We start from the raw sequence: 25625 nt of genomic DNA on the forward strand, positions 1-25625 counted from the left end.
AAGTGAAAGTGAAAGTCACTCAGTCGTGTCTGACTCTTTGTGACCCCATGGACTATACCGTCAATGGAATTCTTCAGGCCAGAATCCTGGAGTGGGTAGCTGTAAGAATTGTAAGAATCTATAGGAATGTAAGGCTGAATGCTGAAGAATTGATGCTTTTAAACTGTGGTCCCAGAGAAGACTCTTTAGGGTCCCTTGAACTGCAAGGAGATCAAACCAGTCAATTCTAAAGGAAATCAACCCTGAATATTCACTGGAAGAACAGATGCTGAAGCTGAAGCTCCAATAACTTGGCCACCTGATGTGAAGAGTTGATTCATTGGAAAAGACCCCGATGCCGGGATAGATTGAAGGCAAAAGGAGAAGGGGGCAGTGGAGGATGAGATGGTTAGATAGCATCACCGACTCAATGGACATGAATCTGAGCAAACTCAGAAATAGTTAAGGACAGAGGAGCCTAGTGTGCTGCAGTCCATGGGGTCACTAACAGTTGGACACAAGTCAGCAAGTGAACACCACCACCAAGAAATGAACAACTTTGTGCCAATAATTTACACAACTTAGACGAAATGAAAAAATTTTTAGAAAAGACACAAACTACGAAACCCAAATTAAAAAAAAAAATAGAAAATCTGAATAGGTCTATAACTACAAAAAACATTTAATCAGTCATTAAAATTATGTCCACAAAGGAAGCCCAGACTCAGATGGATTAATTGGTGAATTCTATAATGTATTTAAGGAAGAAATAATTCACAATCCTTCACAAACTTTTTCAGAAAATTGAGAAAGAAGGAACAATTCCCAACTTATTTTATGAGGCCAATATTTCCCTGATACCAAAGCCAAAAGCATCATAAGAAAACTACAGATGAGTATCTCTCATAAATACAGATTCAAAAATATGCAACAAAATATCTCCAAATGAAACCAGCAATGTATAAAAAGTATTATAGTATCATGACCAAGTGAGATTTATACCAGGAATGCAAAGTTGATTTAATAGCAACACCCAACTAATGTAAAATACTGTATTAACAGAATAAAAGGAGGGTTCAGGATGGGGAACACATGTATACCTGTGGCAGATTCATTTTGATATTTGGCAAAACTAATACAATTATGTAAAGTTTAAAAATAAAATAAAATTAAAAAAAGGCATCTGAATTAGAAAGGAAGAAGCAAAACCATCTTTATTCTCACAATATATCTTGTATACAGAAAATCATAAAGAATTCACACATGTAGGAAGTGGTGACCCACTCCAGTATTCTTGCCCGAAGAATCCCATGGACAGAGGAGGCTGGCGGGCTATAGTCCATGGGGTCGCAGAGTTGGACATGACTGAATAACTAAGCACATGATTATTATACCAGAGAGGCAGGCGTGAGGGTGGCAAAATGGGTGAGGATGATCAAAAGGTACAAACTTACTTTATAAAGTAAATAAGTCATGTGGATATAATATACATCCTGGTGACTATAGTTACGATACTGTATTATATATTTGAAATTTGATAAGAGAATAGATCCTAAAAGTTCTTAGCACAAGATAAAAGTATTTGTAACTATGTGAGGTGATGGATGTCAGCTGAACTTATCATGGTGATCATTTTGTAATAAATACATATATCAAAAAAACAATGTAGTCCAAGAACAGACATACAGATCAGTGGGAGAGAACTGAGCCCAGAAATAAACCTATTTATGGTCAACTGATTTCTGACAAAAATGTCAAGAGAATTCAATAAGGAAAGGAAAATCTTTTAAATAAACAATGCTGAGACAATTTAATAGCCATGTGCAAAAAGATGAATTTAGATTCTTATTTCACATCATACTCAAAATTTAACTCCTACTGGATCTTATTCCCAAAAGCAAAAGCAAAAACTACAAAGCTTTTAAAAGAAAAAATAGAAAAAACTCTTTGTGACCTTGGGTTAAAAAATCTTTGTGATCTTGGATTAGGCAAAGATATAATATCCAAAGCATACCACATCAAAAAAAGTTGATAAGCTGAACTTTATCAAAATTCAGAACATCTGAACTTCAAAAGATCCCACAAAGAAAATAATTAAATAAGCTACAGACTGGGAGAAAATACTTGCAGATCATGTGTTTGATAAAGATCTTGCATTCAGAATATATTTAAAACTCTTACAACTAAATAATATGATGACCTAATTTAAAAGACAAAAGATTTGAGTAGACATTTCACCTAAGAAAATGTAAGAATGGTTGATAAGCATGTGAAAAGATGCTCAATATCACTTGTCATTAGAAAAGTGCAAATTAAAGGCATATTAATATACTACTTCAAACCCATTAAAATGGCTTTAATCAGATAGACAATAAAAAGTGTTTGCAAAGATGTAGAAAAACTGTAATCCTCATGCATTATTGAGGAAAATGCAAAATGGTACCACTACTTTGGAAAGTAGTGTGGTTAATTTGTTCAAAAATCAACATAAATTTACCATACAAACTAGCAACTCCACTCCCCTCTGAGGTATCTTCCTACAAGAAATGAAAGTATACAACCACACACAGACTTGTAAATGAATATTTCAACACTATTGCTGATCATAATAAAAAAATAGAACAATCTAAATGCTTGTAATCTGGTGAATGGAAAAACAAAATGTGATATATATATATACATGTATATATGTATGAATATATGTGTATATTCATGCATTGCAATAGCATTCAGCAATTAAAAGGAATGAACTACTTTTACATGCTACAACACGGATACACCTCAAAAACTTGCTAAGTGAAAGAAGTCTACAGATGCAAAAGTCTACATACTGTACGATTCCAGTTACATGAAATGTCCACAAAAGACCAAAAGCAGATTAATGTCTCCTGGGACTGGGAATGGTTACAGAGACTGGCTGAAAACCAGCATGAGGGATCTTTTTGGAGTTATGGAAATGTTCTAAAATTGGACTGTGGAAATAGCTGTATAGGTCTATGAACTTATTGAGAGTATATATGTAGATGGGAGTATGTGGAAAAAGAATAGAGAAGATAGTTGATGAAGGTGAGAAGCAAGCAGAGAGAGGGAAAGGAAAAAAGTAAGCAGGTAAAGTGGTGACTTGGAGTAGGAAATGACAACCCACTCCAGTATCTTTGGTTGGAAAATTCCATGGAAAGAGGAGCCTGGCGGGCTATAATTCAAGGGGTTGCAAACAGTCAGACATGACATGCAAGGAAACATTTCATATCTACAAAACATAGTTGTTAAAAATCTTGTATCAAGGAAATCATTCTTTCATAGACTTTGACATCCTAAGCTTACTAAATTTTCACCTTTTGAAATTAAGTATGTTTTTGTTTTCATGGTCTGTAGCCACACTATTTACCAATTTTAAAGAAGAAAAAAAGTAAGTCACTTGAAGTTTAGCTACTCTAGGAGAAACAACCAAAGAAATATCTACTTCAGTTTTTCCAAGGCCAGATTTACTCTAGAGTACTTGTTAACAGGATGTAGGTATATGGGAGGCTGAGTGATAAGAGAACTGACCAGTTCTATTGTCTCTCCCTAAATGTGGATATAATTGTTAAACTATTACATCTGTCCAAAAAGATAAGGTTACAGAGAAGAAAATGGGTAAAAGATTGGAGAGACAGTCCGGGCCAGGAAGATGACCAGATAATTTTTGAGGGGCAAGGACCTGAATATACAACATAGAATAGTTGTGAGCAGAATACACTGGATATCTTTAGGGATATGGTGCTAGCATAAGAAAAACTATCAGTAGTTTAAAATGAATTAGAAAAAGCTACAAGATAAATCTTCAAACCCTAAAAGGTGTGTTTAGTTGGGAAGACTACTTATGTGTCATATCAAAAAAATAGAAATGCAACTTTTAAAATAAAAGGAAGAAGGGGTAAACCAACCAACTCCAGTCTTCTTGACTAGAAAATCAAAAAACTATATCTACCTTGATGGAAATTCTCACAAGAAACTTTACCAGATACTTTCTACCTTGTTGAATTTTTAAATTCATAGCCTTGGTTATTTTTCTATCTATTCCTGTCTATATCCCTATTTTCTTATCCATGACCATGCCTTTTCTCCTCCTCAAAACTGATTCTTTGTTTTTGTTCATCCTTGAAGAGACACCAAAAAGATGATGATGAGAATCAAGTGTGGCTAAGGTGACTGAACATTTTTAAAATGCAATTAGCTCCATCTCCAAACTGTTCAATGTAATTTGGGGAAAGGATGGAAAGAGGCAGACTCTCAGTTATTTGGAACAGATAGAAATATACAGAAAGATGCATATACTCTCCCCACCCATCTCCTGCCACCAAATCACTTCAGTTATATCAATTAAAGATTTACTTAGTTTAATAAGCTCCCAAATTCAGAGATGCCAAAAACCCTGGAGGAATTACTCCCACCAGTCACTGGTAAGTAAGTTTTAATTGCTTTGTGCTTATCTACAACCAGCTGAGATTCTTTTTATTTATTTTAATTGGAGGATAATTACTTTACAATACACCTGAGATTCTTTTACAAACAAATTTTATTTAGAAATAATTTAGAAAGAAAACAAATAGTTTAGGCAGAGCATATATTCTGTAGCTCACCAGAGGCCTTACCACTCCTTACTGTCTTTCACTCACTCGTTTTAAACATTGTCCCTCATGAGAGCTCTAATGTTCTGTTTGGAGAATGCATTGTTTGAACAGTATTCTGTTGTGTTTGGAGAAAAGAACTAAGCTGGGTAGAGTCTAATATAGGAACAGGGTAAGGTTAGGTTCGGTAATCATGAGTAGACAACACGAAATACCAAAGAATGTCAAGATATTCTGACATGAAATAGAAGATAGGATGGGAAGGGATCAGTAAATATCTTTGCTGTGTAATAATTTTGCCTCATTCTAAGCTGACCATATCATGCTTGCTTTTGTCCTAGAATGTATGATACCTAGACTGGTTGGGAAGATGAAAAATCTCAGGCTACTCTAGTTTTGCTCCCTGTATCCAAATTAGCTTCAGTTCAGCTCAAGTCTCCATTTGGTAGCTAACTATCTCCCAATTTCCCTGACTCCAGGGAAGGAAGAGAGCTACATTCCAGTAAATGGTTACTGATAGGAAAAAAAAGACACTTGTTCTGAAAAAATCCTCATCTCCTGCTTCCGTATGAGAATTTCAAATTCTAGAGTGCATAAAAACACACATGTGCATGTGTACACACACACACACACAGTGCTCCGAACAAATATGAGTTAGCTATATATATACGAGGTCATGGACCAAAATGTTAATATCAACTTGTAACAGTAATTTTAAAAGAATTCTTGGTTTATTAGACTCAATTGTTTTGTTCTAAGATTTACCAAAATATGTTTTAATTAGGGAATCAGAATATTTTCCAATTTAAATTATCCATAATTTTAACTATAATCCATATTAGTTGACTCAATAATATTAGACAGTCATGGAATTTATAGAATATCATATATATAACAAATCATACATTCATACCACTAGGAAAAATAGTGTGACTTAGGCAGTATTTCTCCCAAGTGTGTTCCATGGAACATTGTTCCATGAGATGATAATAGGTCTGTCTCACACACACAAACACACAGACTGCAATGATTAAACATGACTGGCTACATAATTTTCAGGGCCCCATGCAAAATGAAAATGTAGATCCCTTTATTTTAAAAATAAGATGGCAATAGAAGAGCATTAAATCAAGCATGATTCTCTTCTAAGCATGGGATCATATGTGACTACACAAGATGCATTCCCCTGAAACCAACCAAAACCTATTTTTAAAATGATTTTTAAAATGCTGGGCTGAAACTTTCCTGGTGGTCTAGTGGTTAAGACTCCGTGTTCCCAATGCAGGGAGCACCAGTTCAATCCCTGGTCAGGGGAATTAAGATTCTGCATGCTGCACAGCTTGGTCAAAATAAATAAATTAAAAAAAAAAAGAGGTGCTGTGTTGAAATAAAAAATTTTTAATGCTGGATTAAAAATGTTACACAGATTTCATTGCAGGAGGACTTCACAGAGTCTCTTATATGCTAATGTGCATTGTGAACCTTCAAGACATACATGTACTGAAGATCAGTTCCCAAATATACTTCACCAAACTCTTTTGAATTATTATAAGGTCATCTTACAGGACCAGTGTTCCAGAGAGACCCATTGTAAAATGCAGCTTAGGCTGTGCAGATAGGCTATATCTGATTTAACATCAATTTGTTAATTATAAGTCACATATGGCTGCTAAGTCGCTTCAGTCATGTCCGACTCTGTGTGACCCCATAGACGGCCTCCTACCAGGCTCCTCTTTTCCTGGGATTCTCCAGGCCAAGAACACTGGAGTGGGTTGCCATTTCCCTCTCCAATGCATGAAAGTGAAAAATGAAAGTGAAGTCACTCAGTCATGTCTGACTCTTAGCAACCTCATGGACTGCAGCCTACCAGGCTCCTCCATCCATGGGATTTTCCAGGCAAGAGTACTGGAGTGGGGTGCCATTGCCTTCTCCATCACATATGGCATTTCCCCTACATTTGGAATAAGGCAACTAGAGATAACTGTAGATGCAAAAGTGGGATTCACTAAATCTACTCTCCAATTGTTTGGTCTTTTACTATTTGGAAGGTCAACTCAGTGGTAAACAACCCCAGTGCTTTCTGGGATGGACTAGACATGGTCTGAGACTATATCCCAAGCCAATTTATTTTTCACCTTTTATCTTGTCAATTCAGAGGAAATAACATCCTTACTTACCATTACCCAGTTCCCAAGAAATGTTGTACTTTTTGCTGGCACTGTACTTCAACAGACTCAGGGCACTAGAGCTGTTCCAGGAGTTATTGGGATTGCGACGCAGAGCATTTAGAGCGAATATCAGATGGAGTCCAGAGCAATCAGCAAAGTTATACAGTTTGTCTAGAGACCTGGCTGGGAAGAAGCAGAGAAAGGCTTGTAACTTTCAAATCAACATCCCAACAAAACGAAACTATTAACTACTAAAAAAAAAATGTTTTTATGAACTTCCTGCTAATAAGAATTATACAGAGGCTTCCGAAAGGGACTATTACCATTTGGTTCAGGGTTCACTTCAAGGTGATTTCTGAAAGCAGCATACACAACTCCAGATAAAGGTCACAAATTGGCAACCAAGTCTAGTACATAGGATATAGTATATTTTATTTGTTAAAAAAATTGAATTGCTAACATTTAGAAATGGGAAGATATCACAAACTAGCTAGATTTACAGTTCTTCTCGAAAAATCTGGCACTGTGGGATCTGTACTCTCTAATGAAACGAAATGAGAGGAACAGTGTCAGGAGACAAGGCCAGGAAAGATGACTGGCTGGGGAGTCTCAGAAAACAGCTCAGCCTAGAAACACTTCCCAAAAATTTCACTCAATTTCACATTTTTAATATTTCTGAAAACAGATATATTAATACCATAACCACAAATAGAAATATGTTCATTGTCAGGTTGACCCCAGTTATCATGAAAGCTATTCACCATATGTTCCATACCCATCCCATTCCTTCATATCTATTGCCACCATTCTGGTTCTGGCTATTATTTCCACTTGCATGAATTATCACAAGAATGTACTTGCCTGTCTACTTCTAGATTCTTCCCACACTGCCAGATTCATCTTTTCCCAATTGATTTTATAAGTTTCACTTACTCTTCAAAATCTTAGTAGATTTTCAAGACCTTTGGTTTTTTCAATTCAAAGCCTCTACAACTCAACCATAATTTTTCCCCAACTTCAGGCCCCTCTACTTTTGTTAAAAAGTTCTTTGTGGGTGTTATCCAGTTCTATTTATTATAGAATCCCTGCCCTACTGGCCTTTGTCCTGATTCTCATTTGTCATGGCTTTTCCCCCTCTTTTAAACATATCCAGATTTTACTTGCCCTTTTATACATTGTTTCACAAAATATGGATGACACAATTTTCAGTGGTATACAGACTGAAAAAAAAATTTTAGGTTAATAATTAATTACAGGGGTTCACATTATCCTTGTATGTATTATCCAAGTCCCTAGAGCAGAGTTTCTCAAATGGAATTCTGTGCAACACCATGTGGGGCTCCATAAGATGTCATTAGGGAGTTCTGCAAAAGATGACAGTGACCACAGTGCTCCATTAGCAGCTGCTATAGATTTTTTAGGGCTTCCCACATGGTACTAGTGGTAAAGAACCCACCTGCCAATGCAAGAGACATAAGAGATGCAGGTTCAATCCCAGGCATGGCAACCCACTTCAGTATTTTTTCCTGGAGAATCCTATGGACAGAAGAGCCTGGTGGGCTGCAGTCCAGTGGGTCCTAAAGAGTCAGACATGACTGAAGCAACTTAGCGTGGACACATAGGTTTTTTAGTCTTATAAAGCAGGACCATGATCATTTGGTTATATCCAAAAGCAGAGACATTACTTTGCCAACAAAGGTCCGTCTAGTCAAGGCTATGGTTTTTCCAGTGGTCATGTATGGATGTGAGAGTTGGACTGTGAAGAAAGCTGAGCACCAAAGAATTGATGCTTTTAAACTGTGGTGTTGGAGAAGACTCTTGAGAGTCCCTTGGACTGCAAGGAGATCCAACCAGTCCATGCTAAAGGAGATCAGCCCTGGGATTTCTTTGCAAGGAATGATGCTAAAGCTGAAACTCCAGTCCTTTGGCCACCTCATGCGAAGAGTTGACTCATTAGAAAAGATTCTGATGCTGGGAGGGATTGGGGCAGGAGGAGAAGGGGACGAGAGAGGATGAGATGGCTGGATGGCGTCACCAACTCGATGAATGTGAGTTTGAGTGAACTCCGGGAGTTGGTGATGGACAGGGAGGCCTGGCATGCTGTGATTCATGGGGTCGCAAAGAGTCGGACACGACTGAGCGATTGAACTGAACTGAACTGATTATCAGTTTTTGAAGCAGGTTTCAGGGCTTGCTTCCGTCTTTATCTCTGTATATATGTATGAGAATTCTCACATACATGAATTTGAGCAAGCTCTGGGAGATAGTGGAGGACAGAGGAAGCTGACTTGTGCAGTCCATGGTGCTGCAGAGTTGAACACAACTTAGTGACTGAACAACAACAGCAACAATGTATGAGAAAATATTTTTTAAGAAACATCAAAAAAAGGACAGAAATTGTCTCATTTTAGCTGAAAATAAAATCCATGGGAACTTACCTCACATTAAGCCCAGAATCAAGTAAATAAGCAACAACAAAAAATGGCATAAGTGTCACATTAAAGAAATAAACATAATCATTCTTTAAAAAAAATTTAATCATTTATTTTTAGTTCCAAATAGCAATTAAAATTAAAGTGCATTTTTAGGCCTATTAAAATGATCATGAAACCAGCACATGTGTATATCAATCTTAGAATTATCTACATACTCCTGACATTGCCACTCAGTAAGAAGATGTTTTCTTTCAAAGTCTTTTAGAAAATGTCTTAGACTATAATTTTACTCATATTGCTTTGACATATAGTTTTAGTAACTTTGTTATTCAACTGTTAATTTATTTTCCTATTGAAAACAATATTAATGTAAGTTCATAAATGTTGTTTAAATAAACCTAACAAACCTACCTTTAGAAATATTATATCCCATTTTGACTTAAACCAGTTACTTAACAAAAACATATTCAGTTCAGTTCAGTTCAGTCACTCAGTTGTGTCCGACTCTTTGCAACCCCATGAATCGCAGCACGCCAGGCCTCCCTGTCCATCACCAACTCCTGGAGTTCACTCAGACTCATGTCCATCGAGTCGGTGATACCATCCAGCCATCTCATCCTCTGTCGTCCCCTTTTCCTCCTGCCCCCAATTCCTCCCAGCATCAGAATCTTTTCCAGTGAGTCAACTCTTCACATGAGGTGGCCAAAGTACTGGAGTTTCAGCTTTAGCATCATTCTTTCCAAAGAACACCCAGGACTGATCTTCTTTAGGATGGACTGGTTGGATCTCTGTGCAGTCCAAGGGACTCTCAAGAGTCTTCTCCAACACCACAGTTCAAAGGCATCAATTCTTCAACGCTCAGCATTCTTCCAACCCTCACATCCGTACATGACCACTGGAAAAACCATAGCCATGACTAGACGGACCTTTGTTGGCAAAGTAATGTTTCTGCTTTTCAATATGCTATCTAGGTTGGTCATAACTTTCCTTCCAAGGAGTAAGCGTCTTTTAATTTCATGGCTGTAGTCACCATCTGCAGTGATTTTGGAGCCCCCAAAAATAAAGTCTGACACTGTTTCCACTGTTTCCCTATCTATATTTGCCTTAAAATTTTTCAAATTCATAAAAAGGAAAAAAGGGATTAATTTCAAGAAACAAAGTTAACTACTTGGCTTTTTTCCCTCTTCTAAAAAGGCTGTATAAAAAATCATTTTCAGTTTTAAATAGGAAGGAAAAATCCTAAGCTTGCAACTTACCATATATCACATACTATATTTCAATAGCATTTATATGACAGAAAGTTTTGATAATGCTTTTAATCTTACTTGGGTAAGGTACCAAAAAGTCAAGGAGGACATTTTAAAAGGGAAAAACTGAAGTCTCTTCTACATATACCACTGAAATATTCAAGGAGAGGGGACCAACAAAAGAATAGGCTAAAATGTCAGCCAAACTAAACAGATTTTTCAGGAAAACACTGCTCTGTTTAAAAGAGCACTAGCAGTTATTATTGAATTATAGTATCTACAACTAAGTGATTACACTTTTTATCTAGGAGTCCCCTGATCCTTGAGAATATTTCAAATGTATCTGATATAAAACGTTTGAGAAGGCTGCACTAGTGCTAAAGAATACATAGCAAAAAAGTAATCCTAACACTAAAGTAGTCATTGCTGAGCTGAGAATTGACTTAAACATTCCTTCCACTTGGCAACATCCTCACTAATATCCTCACGAATACTATCAATGATGCTTTTAATTTCTCCAATATACAGTAAACCCAGTATATTTCCAAAGCTGTAGGAAAGTCAAATTGCAAATCTGAGCAAAAGACACAGGATTTTGTGAGATCATTGAAAATAATGATTGATAAATGTTTAAGTTACATGCCAATCCACTAAAAAAGATCCAGAAGAATTATATCAGTTAACTAAACAAGAGAAAACTTACAAGAGTGATAACAAAATAAATTACTCAAAAAATAATTTGAATATTAAAATCTCTAGTTCTACTTTGATGGTTTTAATATTTTAAATTGTGCCACAAAAGTTAAATTATTTTATCAGAAAGATACTCAATATATGATTAAGTATTGACATAATGAGGATTTTCTGTGTTTGTTTCATGTGTAATAGAAAAACACATATCAAACACAAAAGCACATCAAACATGATTTCATGAAATGAAATTTCATGAAAATGGTGTAGTAAGAAACTGAAAGTTACTGATAAAAGATATGTCTAATAATTATTCTTACTAGTTCAACAAATATACCCTGGAGTTTATTTTTAAATGACATATATTTAAATACAGTACATTTAGTAGATGCTCAACAAATGGAATCTTCTTGGAGCATTTGTTGTCAGTTCCATCCGAGCAGATATTTAAAGATGACTTCTACTTTTTCTACTAGAGGTTACCAATACCTCTATGTCCGATAGTCAGATTGCCTTGGCATCTCATAGGAACAGAGCTTTAAGGAGCCTTGTCTAGCACGCAGCTAGATGAGGAGCTGGAATCTGAGAGAGATGGAAGAGAGGGGCTTGGGAGTCTATACAGTGCTAAGATAGTTGATGCTGTGAAAGTTCTTGAGACTTTTGTAGGACAAGATGTCAGGATAAAACCTTAAGAAATGTCCAAATATAAAGATCAGGAAGCGCAGAGTAATGAAAATTAAAACAAAAATAAATGGGATCAAATTAAATTTAAAAGCTTTTGCACAGCAAAGGAAACCATTAATAAAACAAAAATGAAGAAACAGACAAAGGATTAGTATCCAAAATATACAAACACAAATAGTTCATAGAACTGCATATCCAAAAATGAGCACAATCAAAATTTAGGGGAAGGATCTACACAGACATTTCTCCAAAGAAGACATATAGATGGCCAAGAAACACATGAAAAGATGCTCAACATCACTAATTATTCAGTTCAGTTCAGTCACTCAGTCATGCCCGACTCTTTGCGACCCCATAGACTGCAGCATGCCAAGCCTTCCTGTCCATCACCAACTCCTGGAGTTTACCCAAACTAAAGGGGGCAGGAGGAGAAGGGGATGACAGAGGATGAGATGGCTGGATGGCATCACCGACTCGATGGACGTGAGTTTGGGTAAACTCTGGGAGTTGGTGATGGACAGGGAGGCCTGGTGTGCTAAGATTCATGGGGTCACAAAGAGTCAGACACGACTGAGGGACTGAAATGAACTGAACTAAACTAAATATCCATTGAGTAACTGATGGCATCCAACCATTTCATCCTCTGTCATCCCCCTGTCCCTGCCCTCAATCTTTCCCAACATCAGGGTCTTTTCAAATGAGTCAGCTCTTTGCATCAGGTGGCCAAAATATTGGAGTTTCAGCTTCAACATCAGTCCTTCCAATGAACACTCAGGACTGATCTCCTTTAGGATGGACTGGTTGAACCTCCTTGCAGTCCAAGGGACTCTCAGAAGGCTTCACCAACACCACAGTTCAAAAGCATCAATTCTTCTGTGCTCAGCTTTCTTTATAGTCCAACTCTCACATCCATACCTGACTCCTGGAAAAACCATAGCCTTGACTAGATGGACCTTTGCTGACAAAGTAATGTCTCTGCTTTTTAATATGCTGTCCAAAGTGAAGTCACTCAGTTGTGTCCAACTTTTAGCGACTACATGGACTGCAGCCTACCAGGCTGCTCCATCCATGGGATTCTCCAGGCAAGAGTACTGGAGTGGGGTGCCATTGCCTTCTCCAATATGCTGTCCAGGTTAGGCATAACTTTCCTTCCAAGGAGTAAGCGTCTTTTAATTTCATGGCTGCAGTTACCATCTGCAGTGATTTTGGAGCCCAGAAAAATCAAGTCAGCCACTGTTTCCACAGTTTCCCCATCTATTGCCATGAAGTGATGGGACTGGATGCATGATCTTAGTTTTCTAAATGTTGAGCTTTAAGCCAATTTTTCCACCCTCCTCTTTCACTTTCATCAAGAGGCTCTTTAGTTCTTCTTCACTTTCTGCCATAAGGGTGATGTCATCTGCATATCCGAGGTTATTGATATTTCTCCCAGCAATGTTGATTCCAGCTTGTGCTTCATCCAGCCCAGTGTTTCTCATGATGTACTCTGCATATAAGTTAAATAAGTAGAGTGACAATATACAGCCTGGACATACTCCTTTTTCTATTTGGAACCAGTCTGTTGTTCCATGTCCAATTCTAACTGTTGCTTCCTGACCTGCATACAGATTTCTCAGGAGGCAGGTGACGTAGTCTGGTATTCCCAACTCTTGAAGAATTTTCCACAGTTTGTTGTGATCCACACAGTCAAGGTCTTTGGCATAGTCAATAAAGCAGAAATAGATGTTTTTCTGGAATGCTCTTGATTTTTCGATGATCCAGCAGATGTTGGCAATTTGATCTCTGGTTCCTCTGCCTTTTCTAAAACCAGCTTGAACATCTGGAAGTTCACAGTTCACATATTGTTGAAGCCTGGCTCAGAGAATTTTGAGCATTACTTTACTAGCGTGTGAGATGAGTGCAATTGTGCGGTAGTTTGAGCATTCTTTGGCATTGCCTTTCTTTGGGATTGGAATGCAAACTGACCTTTTCCAGTCCTGTGGCCACTGCTGAGTTTTCCAAATTTGCTGGCATATTGAGTGCAGCACTTTCGCAGCATCATCTTTCAGGATTTGAAATATCTCAACTGGAATTCCATCACCTTCACTAGCTTTGTTCGTAATGATACTTTCTAAGGCTCACTTGACTTCGCTTTCCATGATGTCTGGCTCTAGGTGAGTGATCACACCATTGTGATTATCTGGGTCATGAAGATCTTTTTAAAAATAATTCTTCTGTGTATTCTTGCCACCTCTTCTTAATATCTTCTGCTTCTGTTAGGTCCCTACCATTTCTGTCCTTTATTGAGCCCATCTTTGCATGAAATATTCCCTTGGTATCTCTAATTTTCTTAAAGAGATCTCTAGTCTTTCCCATTCTATTGGTTTCCTCTATTTCTTTGCACTGATCACTGAGGAAGGCTTTCTTATCTCTCCTTGCTATTCTTTGGAACTCTGCATTCAAATGGGTATATCTTTCCTTTTCTCCTTTGCTTTTCAGTTTTCTTCTTTTCATAGCTATTTGTAAGGCCTCCTCAGACAGCCATTTTGCCTTTTTGCATTTTTTTTTCCCCCTTGGGGATGGTCTTGATCCCTGCCTCCTGTATAATGTCATGAACCTGTCCAGAGTTCTTCAGGCACTCTGTCTATCAGTTCTAATCCCTTGAGTCTATTTGTCACTTCCACTGTATAATCCTAAGGGACTTGATTTAGGTCATACCTGAATGGTCTAGTGGTTTTCCCTACTTTCTTCATTTTAAGTCTAAATTTGGTAATAAGTAGTTCATGATCTGAGCCACAGTCAGGTTCTGATCTTGTTTTTGCTGACTGTATAGAGCTTCTCCATCTTTGGCTGCAAAGATTATAATCAATCTAATTTCAATATTGGCCATCTGGTGATGTTCATGTGTAGAGTCTTCTCTTGTGCTGTTGCAAGAGGGTGTTTGCCATGACCTGTAAATCTTCTTGGCAAAACTCTATTAGCCTTTGCCTTGCTTCATTCTGTACTCCAAGGCCAAATTTTCCATTAATCCAGGTGTTTCTTGACTTCCTATTTTTGCATTCCAGTCCCCTATAATGAAAAGGACATCATTCTTGGGTGTTAGTTCTAGAAGGTCTTGTAGATCTTCATAGAATGATTCAGCTTCAGCTTCTTCAGTGTTACTGGTTGGGGCATAGACTTGGATTACTGTGATATTGAATGGTTTGCCTTGGAAATGAACAGAGATCATTCTATCGTTTTTGAGATTGCATCCAAGTACTGCATTTCGGACTCTTTTGTTGACTGTGATGGCTACTCCATTTCTTCTAAGGGATTCTTGTCCACATTAGTAGATATAATGGTCATCTGAGTTATATTCATCATATCAGTCCATTTTAGTTCGCTGATTCCTAAAATGTCAACGTTCACTCTTGCCATCTCCTGTTTGACCACTTCCAATTTGCCTTGATTCATGGACCTAACATTCCAGGTTCCTATGCAATATTGCTCTTTACAGCTTTGGACCTTGCTTCTATCACCAGTCACATCCACTACTGGGTGTTGTTTTTGCTTTGGCTCCCACTCATCATTCTTTTTAGAGTTATTTCTCCACTGATCTCCAGTAGCATATTGGGCACCTACCGACCTGGGGAGTTCATCTTTCAGTGTCCAATCTTTTTACCTTTTCATACTGTTCATGGGGTTCTCATGGCAAGAATACTGAAGTGGTTTGCTATTCTCTTCTCCAGTGGGCCACATTTTGTCAGAACTCTCTATATGTTATGTAAATTGCTACATGAACAAAACTTATATATTTGCCTTCATCCTTTTCCTTCCTGATGTTGTTGTTCAGTCACCAAGTCATATTCGACTCTTCGCAATCCCATGGTCCGGTCATCACTGTTGGTCCCATCAGTGATTGAAAGTGTCCTTCCTGATAGCCACTTTTAAATCCTCTTCTATAGAAATTATGGAGTCATAAATGTCACCTGGGAATCAAACAGTGATTTTCTAGGTAATTTGTGCTTCCCCAGAATTCTGTCAAGATGAGGCATTAAAGTCTCTTCATAATTCAATATATAGGAAGTCATGCCAGTATTAACCCTACCCCAAACATGCCCCTTTCCACTAAGTGCAACTTTTTCTTTGAAGGGGTTGGGTGGGGCAGGGAGTAGTTGCTTCAGAGGATATCAGAGTATCAACTGAGCTCTGTTCAAGTATGTTTCATTTGTACATTGTGCTTTTCACGTGATTTGATATTCTATTCATATTCTCATGTGCTCATAATTAGAATAAGCTGACACTACTTGTTGAGTGGGCTTCCCTGGTGGCTCAGTAGTAAAGAATCTCCCTGCAATGCAGGAAATGCAGGAGACATGGGTTTGATCCCTGGGTCAGGAAGATTCCCTGGAGCAGGAAATGACAATCCACTCTAGTATTATTGCCTGGGAAATCCCATGGATAGAGGAGCCTGGTGGGCTACAATCCATGGGGTCATAAGAGAGTCAGACACAACTTAGCAACTAAACAACAACAACAACAACTCTGTTGAACTCAGCACCAGTTTCCCTTTTTGAAGTTCAGTACTGTCCTCTAAGAGCTAACAGTAAGAAACACACGTTTAAATCCTTAGCCACACAGAAAAAGCACTCTTCTTTCACAAGAAGTTTTCAAAAGAAGAAAATAGTCACTAACAAAACTGGATATTTTTGTTCGATTCAGAAATGTGTAAGACTGGATTGAGCCTTTAAAACAAACAAACTATGTTTTCTGCATGATACTTGCTTAGACTTGGCCAAAGAATTCCTCAAATACTAGTCTGATTAACTTTATGCCATGTTAGAACTCCTCATCATTTCTTGACAAACCACATTATTCCTTGGCTGTCACTATTCTAAGCTTTTTATCTCTGCCTAGAATATCCTTTCTCATCTTTTCCTCATTCTTCATAGCTTAGGTCTATAGCCTTCTCTGTGAGGTCTTTTCCTTATTCTCCAAGATACAGACATTGGGGCTCCATCCTTTCATCTCTCTCCGCTCTTTGTTGGCTCCTGATACAGCCATAGCCAATCTTTGTATCATTGTTCAGTTCTGTGTTCCTCTCTCAAGGCAGATTGGAACATTTACAAAAAAAAAAAAAAAAGTACCATGTCTGCTTTTTTAGCATCTATTTCAGTATATAATATACAATAAGCCTTAATAAATGTGTGACTCATACAGGTATTATTTAGGCCCCTTCAATACCACTTGCAGACTGTCCTCACCCTATACATAATCCAACCTGAATTATCATTGTTCATGGTAGCAAATTCCGTCTAGATTATGGTCTATTACTACATGCTGTTAAATGCAGTTAAATTATATACTCAATTTACCTTAAGTGTTCAGTTTGGAATGAATAATATTGAGGAGGCACAGGTGACTATTCAATAGAAACTGGAAGAACAGAGGAATTTCTGGTGGAAGTCAGGGGGAAAAAATTGAGAGTAAAAACAGAGTGAGGCGAACTCTGAACTACCTCTGCTTTTTGTAATTCAGAGAGACATCATCAGTTAGCGGGGAACCATTAGAATTAGTGAGTACAACCAATAAGAAGTAGGGCATTTTAATCATAGCTATTAAGAGAGAACAGGTTGAGAATTGCCTGGGAGGAAAACACAGACATTTCACAGAGTGAAGCTATCTCTAAGCTGAGAGCTAATTTTATTACAAAGAAGAATATCTCCAGTTTAGTCAGGGGAATGAAACCTTAACTAGGTTATAAAGAAATCAGCATAAATGCCTATAATTTGACTGAAGCTGTTGAAGGTGAATGAGACTTGGAAAACGTTGTGAATAAAAAGTACAATATTATATTAATACAAGGCTCTGGGCTAGAGACTAATTACTGCATTAATCAAGTTAACTAGATTAAAGGGAAAACTAAATGGCAGTGAGTATAGTAAGATCTCTGGATCTCATCAGAATTCTGTCTAAATGATGATAGGAAAAGAGTAAAAGAGACACTGACATTATTAAAATGGCTAGGACCGCTTTTAAGAAATGTACTCTTAAGAAAGTGATTTATACATATATATATGTGTATATGTGTATATATATACACATATACACATATATAAACAAAGTATACATGTATTCTTTTTCATATTCATTTCCATTATGGCTTATTATAGGATACTGAATATAATTTCCTGTGCTATACAGTATGACCTTGTTGTTTATCTATTTTATATATAGTAGTTTGTATCTACTAATCCCAAACTCTTACTTTATCCTTCCCCCACACGCTTCCCCTTTGGTCGCCATAAGTTGGTTTTCTATGTCTGTGAGTTTATCTCTGTTTCATAAATAAGGTCATTTGTGTCACACTTTAGATTCCAAACATAAGTGAAAACATATGGTATTTGCTTTCCCTTTCTTACTTCACTTAGTGTGATAATTTTTAGGTCCATTCATGTTGCTGAAAATGGCATTTTATTCATTTCTTTGGCTGCATAGTATTCCACTGTGTATATATATCACATCTTCTTTATCCATTCATCTGTTGATGGACATTTACTTTTCTTCCATATCTTAGCCACTATAAACAGTCAGCACTCTTTTTGGTAATCAATAACTGAAAACAATCCAAATGCCTATCAAGTGGGGCCTGGTTAATCAAATAATAAATCTATGTTACAGGAAGAGGTTCTAAATAAGGAAATGGGGAAGGCTACAAGAAGCCTTGTGGAGATGGATTGGAAATGGAGGTATTAGTATAACTCATGGTTTTAATATATGTATAGATGAATAGATACAAAAATATGTGTATATATGGGTGTGTTTAATATTTATACACATTTCCTATCCATTGAACAGGCCTGGAAGCAATGACACTCCAGTATCAATGAACACACCCAGCACCAAGAGCTTGGTTTTTAAATATAATTCTGTAATAAAAGGAACCAGGTTTCCTTGGAAAAACAGCTGATGCCAGAGCTAGGTCAGAGAAAACATGAGAAGAGACTAGGCCATCTTGTGGTACCAGAAAATAAGGAATGCTCAAAAATGATGAAGGGATGTTAAAAGGACATAGGAGTCAACTTGAAGGATCCCTACCTTGGCCAAAGATGAGACAATGTGAACAACAAAATAAATAATGGTAGCACTGGATTATAACCCACAGAATGAAATAAATATCTGAAAGTCATTTTGTATAAATATATAATTCACTAAATAAATAAAAGGAAAAGGAGGAACAGCTCTTCTTCACAGAATATATATTAATAAATGTAGAAGAATGGACATATAAAATTGACATCAGGCAACACCAAGGAAGACCTACAGATGGTAATAAAGCACATGAAAAGATGCTCAACGTTGCTAACTATTAGAGAAATGAAAGTCAACACTACAATGAGGTATCACTAAACATCAGCCAGAATGATCATCATAAAAAGTCTACAAACAATAAATGATGGAGAGGATGTGGGGGGAAAAAAAGAATTCTCTTACACTTGTTGAGAAATGTAAACTGGTGCAGCCACTATGGAGAACAGTACGGCATTTTGTTGAAAAACTAAAAATAGAGCTACCATATGACCCAGCAATCTTACTTCTGGGTGTACAGCCAGAGAAAACTCTAATTCAAAAATATACATGCACCCCAAAGATTACAGAAGCACCTAAATGAGTATCAGCAGATGACATATAACTGAATCACTTTTCTGTATACTTGAAACTAACACAACACTGTAAACTAACTATACTTCAATTAAAAAAAAGAAAATGAAATAAATAAGTTCTGGAGATCTACTGTACAACATAGAGCCTCTAATTAACAATACTGATGTGTACTTAAACTTTTGCTTAGAGAACAGAACTTATATTAAATGCCCTTATCACAAAAGAATGAACCCAAACAAAAATATAAGGAGTGGGAGGAAACTTTTGGAGATGACGAAAGATGATGGCATTGATAGTAATGATGGTTTTATGGGAGTATACTTATCTCCAAACACATCCAGTTGGTACATTAAATAACTACAGCTTTCATATTTCAATCATACCTCAGTATAGAGTTAAAGAAAATCTAGAGCCAATGCCATACTAAATGTAAAAACTGAAAGCTTCCTCCTTCCAGAGAGGATTTTTCACAAGTGAATAAGGATTAAGATCAAGAATTTTGACAGAAATGTTGTTTGCATTAACAATAAATTAGAAACAACTTAAATGTCCATCAATGAGAATTGACAAGTAGTTTAAAGAGAATGAACCAGAGCTACAAGTACTGGAAGAGAAACATCTCAAAAATAAACCTTGGGTAAAAAAGAGTGAGTTGCAGAATGATACATGTGTTATGATATTATTTACATGAATTGCAAAAACATAAAAAATACTATACATTCATTATGAAAATACATTATACATGTACCCTCATAGTCAATGAAAGAGTTGGAAATGCAGTACTTGGATGTGATCTCAAAAACGACAGAATGATCTCTGTTCGTTTCCAAGGCAAATCATTCAATATCACGGTAATCCAAGTCTATGCCCCAACCAGTAACACTGAAGATGCTGAAGTTGAATCATTCTATGAAGACCTACAAGACCTTCTAGAACCAACACCCAAGAATGATGTCCTTTTCATTATAGGGGACTGGAATGCAAAAATAGGAAGTCAAGAAACACCTGGATTAATGGAAAATTTGGCCTTGGAGTACAGAATGAAGCAAGGCAAAGGCTAATAGAGTTGGCCAAGAGAATGTACTGGTCATGGCAAATACCCTCTTCCAACAACCCAAGAGAAGACCCTACACATGGACATCACCAGATGGCCAACACTGATATCAAATTGATTATATTCTTTGCAGCCAAAGATGGAGAAGCTCTGTACAGTCAGCAAAAACAAGATCAGAACCTGACTGTGGCTCAGGTCATGAACTCATTGCCAAATTCAGACTTAAATTGAAGAAAGTAGGGAAAACCACCAGACCATTCAGGTGTGACCTAAATCAAATCCCTTATGATTATACAGTGGAAGTGACAAATAGATGCAAGGGATTAGAACTGATAGAGTGCCTGATGAACTAGGGACAGAGGTTCGTGACATTATACAGGAGGCAGGGATCAAGACCGCCCCCAAGAAAAAGAAATGCAAAAAGGCAAAATGGCTGTCTGAGGAGGCCTTACAAATAGCTATGAAAAGACGAAAAGCAAAAAGCAAAGGAGAAAAAGAAAGGTATGCCCATTCGAATGTAGAGTTCCAAAGAATAGCATGGAGAGATAAGAAAGCCTTCCTAAGTGATCAGTGCAAAGAAATAGAGGAAAACAATAGAATGGGAAAGACTAGAGATCTCTTCAAGAAAATTAGAGATACCAAGGGAAGATGTCATGCAAAGATGAGTTCAATAAAGGACAGAAATGGTATGGATCTAACAGAAGCAGAAGATATTAAGAAGAGGCGGCAAGCATACACGGAAGAATTATTTTTAAAAAGATCTTCATGACCCAGATAATCATGATGGTATGATCACTCACCTAGAGCCAGACATCATGGAAAGCGAAGTCAAGTGGGCCTTAGGAAGTATCACTATGAACAGAGATAGTGGAGGTGATGGAATTCCAGTTGAGATATTTCAAATTCTAAAAGATGATGCTGTGAAAGTGCTGCACTCAATATGCCAGCAAATTTGGAAAACTCAGCAGTGGCCACAGGACTGGAAAAGGTCAGTTTACATTCCAATCCCAAAGGCAATGCCAAAGAATGCTCAAACTACCACACAATTGCACTCATCTCACATGCTAGTAAAGTAATGCTCAAAATTATCCAAGCCGCAGGCTTTAGCAGTATGTGAACCATGAACTTCCAGGTGTTCAAGCCAGATTTAGAAAAGGCAGAGGAACCAGAGATCAAATTGCCAACATTCACTGGGTCATCAAAAAACGAAGAGCATTCCAGAAAAACATCTACTTCTGCTTTACTGACTATGCTGAAGACCTTGACTGTGTGGATCACAACAAACTGGAAAATTCTTCAAGAGATGGGAATACCAGACCACCTGACCTGCCTCCTGAGAAATCTGTATGCAGGTCAGGAAGCAACAGTTAGATCAGAACATGGAACAACCGACTGGTTCCAAATTGGGAAAAGAGAATGTCAAGGCTGTATATCGTCACCCCGCCTATTTAACTTATATGCAGAGTACATCACGAGAAATGCTGGGCTGGATGAAGCACAAGCTGGAATGAAGATTGCAAGGAGAAATATCAATAACCTCAGATATGCAAATGACACCACCCGTATGGCAAAAAGTGAAGAAGAACTAAAGAGCCTCTTGAAAGTGAAAGAGGAGAGTGAAAAAGCTGGCTTAAAACTCAACATTCATAAAACTAAGATTATGGTATTTGGTTCCATCACTTCATGGCAAATAGATGGTGAATAATGAGAGACTTTATGTTTTTTAGGCTCCAAAATCACTGCAGATGGTGACTGCAGCCATGAAATTAAAAGACGCTTGCTCCTTCGAAGACTAGTTATGACCCATCTAGACAGCATATTAAAAAGCAGAGACATTACTTTGCCAACGAATGCCCATCTAGTCAAGGCTATGCTTTTTCCAGTGGTCATGTATGGATGTGAGAGTTGGACTAAAAGAAAGCTGAGCACCGAAGAATTGATGCTTTTGAACTGTGGTGTTGGAGAAGACTCTTGAGAGTCCCTCGGACTGCAAGGAGATCCAACCAGTCAATTATAAGGGAAATCAGGCCTGAATATTCATTGGAAGGACTAATGCTAAAGTTGAAACTGCAATCCTTGGCCATCTGATGCAAAGAACTGACTCATTTGAAGAGACCCTGATGCTGAGAAAGATTGAAGGCTGAGGAGAAGGGGAAGACAGAGGATGAAATGGTTGGATGGTATCACCGACTCAATGGACAAGAGTTTGAGTAAACTCTGGGAGTTGGTGACAGACAGGGAGGCCTGGCGTGCTGCGGTCCATGGGGTCACAAAAAGTAGGACACGACTGAGTGACTGAACCAAACTGACAGTATACTACATATGCACCTATATGTTTACCATGCAAATATAAAGTAAAAAGTGAGGAGAAATGGTTAGTGGTTACCTCTATGCTGAAATGGAAAGTAATGGGATTAGAGAGGAATACTCAAATTTGCTTTACCTATATCTGTAACATTTTCTTTCTTTAAAAAGATAGGATTTGAAGTATGTACATATAAAAAGATATCAGTCTTAACAAAGTTAGTTAATGGTGGGTAGATGAATATTTATTTCTTTATTTTCTATACCATTTGCAGAGTTTTCTATTCTTCCTGAGTTTTTAGTGTTTTTATCAGGAAGAAAAAAAATTGTTTAACATATTATAATGAAGATGGTTGCCCTCGAGAGGGCCTAAGATAGGTGGTAGTTGGAGAAGGAGCAGAAATTTGTGGTAGAGCCTCTGAATATGGCTTGTTCTGATGGGGTGGATAGTAGAGGTGGCAATTGTGATATTTTTGTTTAGGGACAATATGAAAACTGCTTCTTTAGTCATAAAGCCATTTTCTTAGGGATAAATTTCTTAAGATGCCACAGTGACATACTAACCAGGTTTTGGCATAGATCTCCCTGAAGCAGTGATAAATCTTACTGGCAGTAAGAAGTACACTTCTTACCTAGCCTAAAATCATTTTAGCTCTGGGATAGACCCAGCTCTCCCATGAGTGAAGGGGTTGGGAGCTAAATCATGCAGGGAAAAGAAATGTTTATAGAGAAATATGGGGTGTCTCTCCAATGACTGTGATTCTAATAGGGAACAATAAAGAGCTGATACAGGGAAGGAGGGAGATAGTTAAGAAAAGAGGTCACCAAACAGTTACTGACACTGAATTAGTCATTTGGATATTGAGTGTAATCAAAGATGAGACATGGTCCTTGCTTTCAAGGAATTTATAGGCTGACATATAGTAAATTGGATATAACCAGCAGATTATCAGTGCAGTACAGAATAATGAGACAAAAACACATACGCTAGTCTCAATAGTCACATACAAAAGCTACACTTGTATCAGATCAGATCAGATCAGTCGCTCAGTCGTGTCTGACTCCTTGTGACCCCATGAATCGCAGCACGCCAGGCCTCCCTGTCCATCACCAACTCCCGGAGTTCACTCAGACTCACGTCCATCGAGTCAGTGATGCCACCCAGCAATCTCATTCTCTGTCGTCCCCTTCTCCTCCTGCCCCCAATCCCTCCCAGCATCAGAGTCTTTTCCAATGAGTCAACTCTTCACATGAGGCGGTCAAAGTACTGGAGTTTCAGCTTCAGCATCATGCTAACTTTGAAGAGTCTTTGTGCAGAAAACACGTGTGTAGAGAAGCCCCTTTGCTTAAGCCACTAAAATAGTGATTAGAAGACACACTTCATCATTTACATTATCAAACGCTCACAAATCCAAGTGACGTTTCATGACCACAGTAGTTCTCCATTTGTAATTTTCTAATGTTCCAAAGATGCACTTATCAGTAAGCTGTAGGAAACTTGGTACCGATTTTAACATACAAACACAAGTCACAAATGGGAGTCAATTTCTTTGGAATGGCCAAGAAATGCTATACAAATCCATTCTGAATTTAAAAATAATTATAATACTAATGGTATGATAGAGTGATTCCTAGGTGTACTGTGTGTGTATATGTGCGTGTTCTGAATTTGAATTGTGGATGCTAGAATCCCCTTTCTTGGATATAGCCCTTCAGATGCTCTCATCTGCTAGTATTGAACATGAAGATTCACTGATATTAAGCAATGATTCTGTTTGTGAACTATGAAAAAGGTCATTCAAAATCCTGCTACGGGAGGTATAACTGGTTATCGGCTCCAGTTGTTTCCCTTCTACATTCACCACTGTGTTCATTCTGAGGCTACACTTCCTCTGAGCTATTCCCAGTCAGTGACTGAAAATGGTGGCCAAAGGACTCCTGCAGACAAATCTGGCTAGAGGAGTTTCTATTGCCCTAACCGAACCTTTCTTGGAATCATGCTATAACTCAATATTCCTACTCTATTGTTCCTTTCCTCTCTCCACAGACATTAGACTAGTCTGAAGATTTTCTTCACTTTGGCCAACTTCCTCCCCATGCCTACTGCCAGCTAATCTCTGGCAATCTAATTCTATCTTTGTGTCTGCTTCTTGGCATACTCAAACTACCACAAATAATAGTAAGAATAGTCATAGAAAGCAGGCAGTAGATGGAGATTTGGGACTGGCTCATCCACTACACATTTTGAGTGAGATAGATAGTGCCAAAGATTTCAGTAGTGGTGAGTTGAGAGAACAGCCAAGTAGCGGGATGCAGCTGCAATAATTTAAAAGATATGGGCCGGGGGGGGGGGTGTGGTGTGTGGATGGGATGTCTATAAAGACAGAATATTTGCAGATTACTACAAACTTGTATTGAGGCTCTGAATAAAAATAATGAGAAATTGAGGGCTGTCAACAAGTAACTAATAGGTAAGTGTGAGAGCCAGAAAACTTCTCTGGTCATTTATAAAGGTCTCCTTATATCCTGTAGTAGAGGAACAGATATACCTAAGCAGAAGACTGAAGATCTGACAGAGTTACAGGGCTTCAGAGACATTTGAAAGCTCAGTCAAGATGGGTCTGAAATGGTAATATCAGGGCCCTGGTTGGAAAAGCCAAGTACCATGAAATATGAAACAGAGACATGTGGATGGATGCTCCAGATGTTGGGGCTGAACACCCATCCAAACTTCATTTGCAAAGTGGCCTATACATCCCTAGTAATAGGTAGCACTTGCCCTGGGTTGGAAAACACTTCAAAAGCCTCTCCCTGTGAAACAGCAGGTGACA

At 37.8% G+C, this 25625-nt stretch overlaps 1 protein-coding gene across 3 annotated transcripts in view; it reads right to left on the minus strand.

The window, feature by feature from the left end:
- Positions 1-25625, minus strand: part of HPSE2 (heparanase 2 (inactive)) — a 727458-nt gene that overhangs the window by 282850 nt on the left and 418983 nt on the right. For all 3 annotated transcript variants that reach the window (XM_025274425.3, XM_025274427.3, XM_025274426.3), the window contains exon 4: positions 6767-6940. In XM_025274425.3, the coding sequence (XP_025130210.1) occupies positions 6767-6940 (174 nt within the window). The remainder of the gene's footprint in view (positions 1-6766; positions 6941-25625) is intronic.

The sequence above is a fragment of the Bubalus bubalis genome, chromosome 23 (assembly GCF_019923935.1).
Source record: "Bubalus bubalis isolate 160015118507 breed Murrah chromosome 23, NDDB_SH_1, whole genome shotgun sequence".
Lineage (NCBI taxonomy): Eukaryota > Metazoa > Chordata > Mammalia > Artiodactyla > Bovidae > Bubalus > Bubalus bubalis.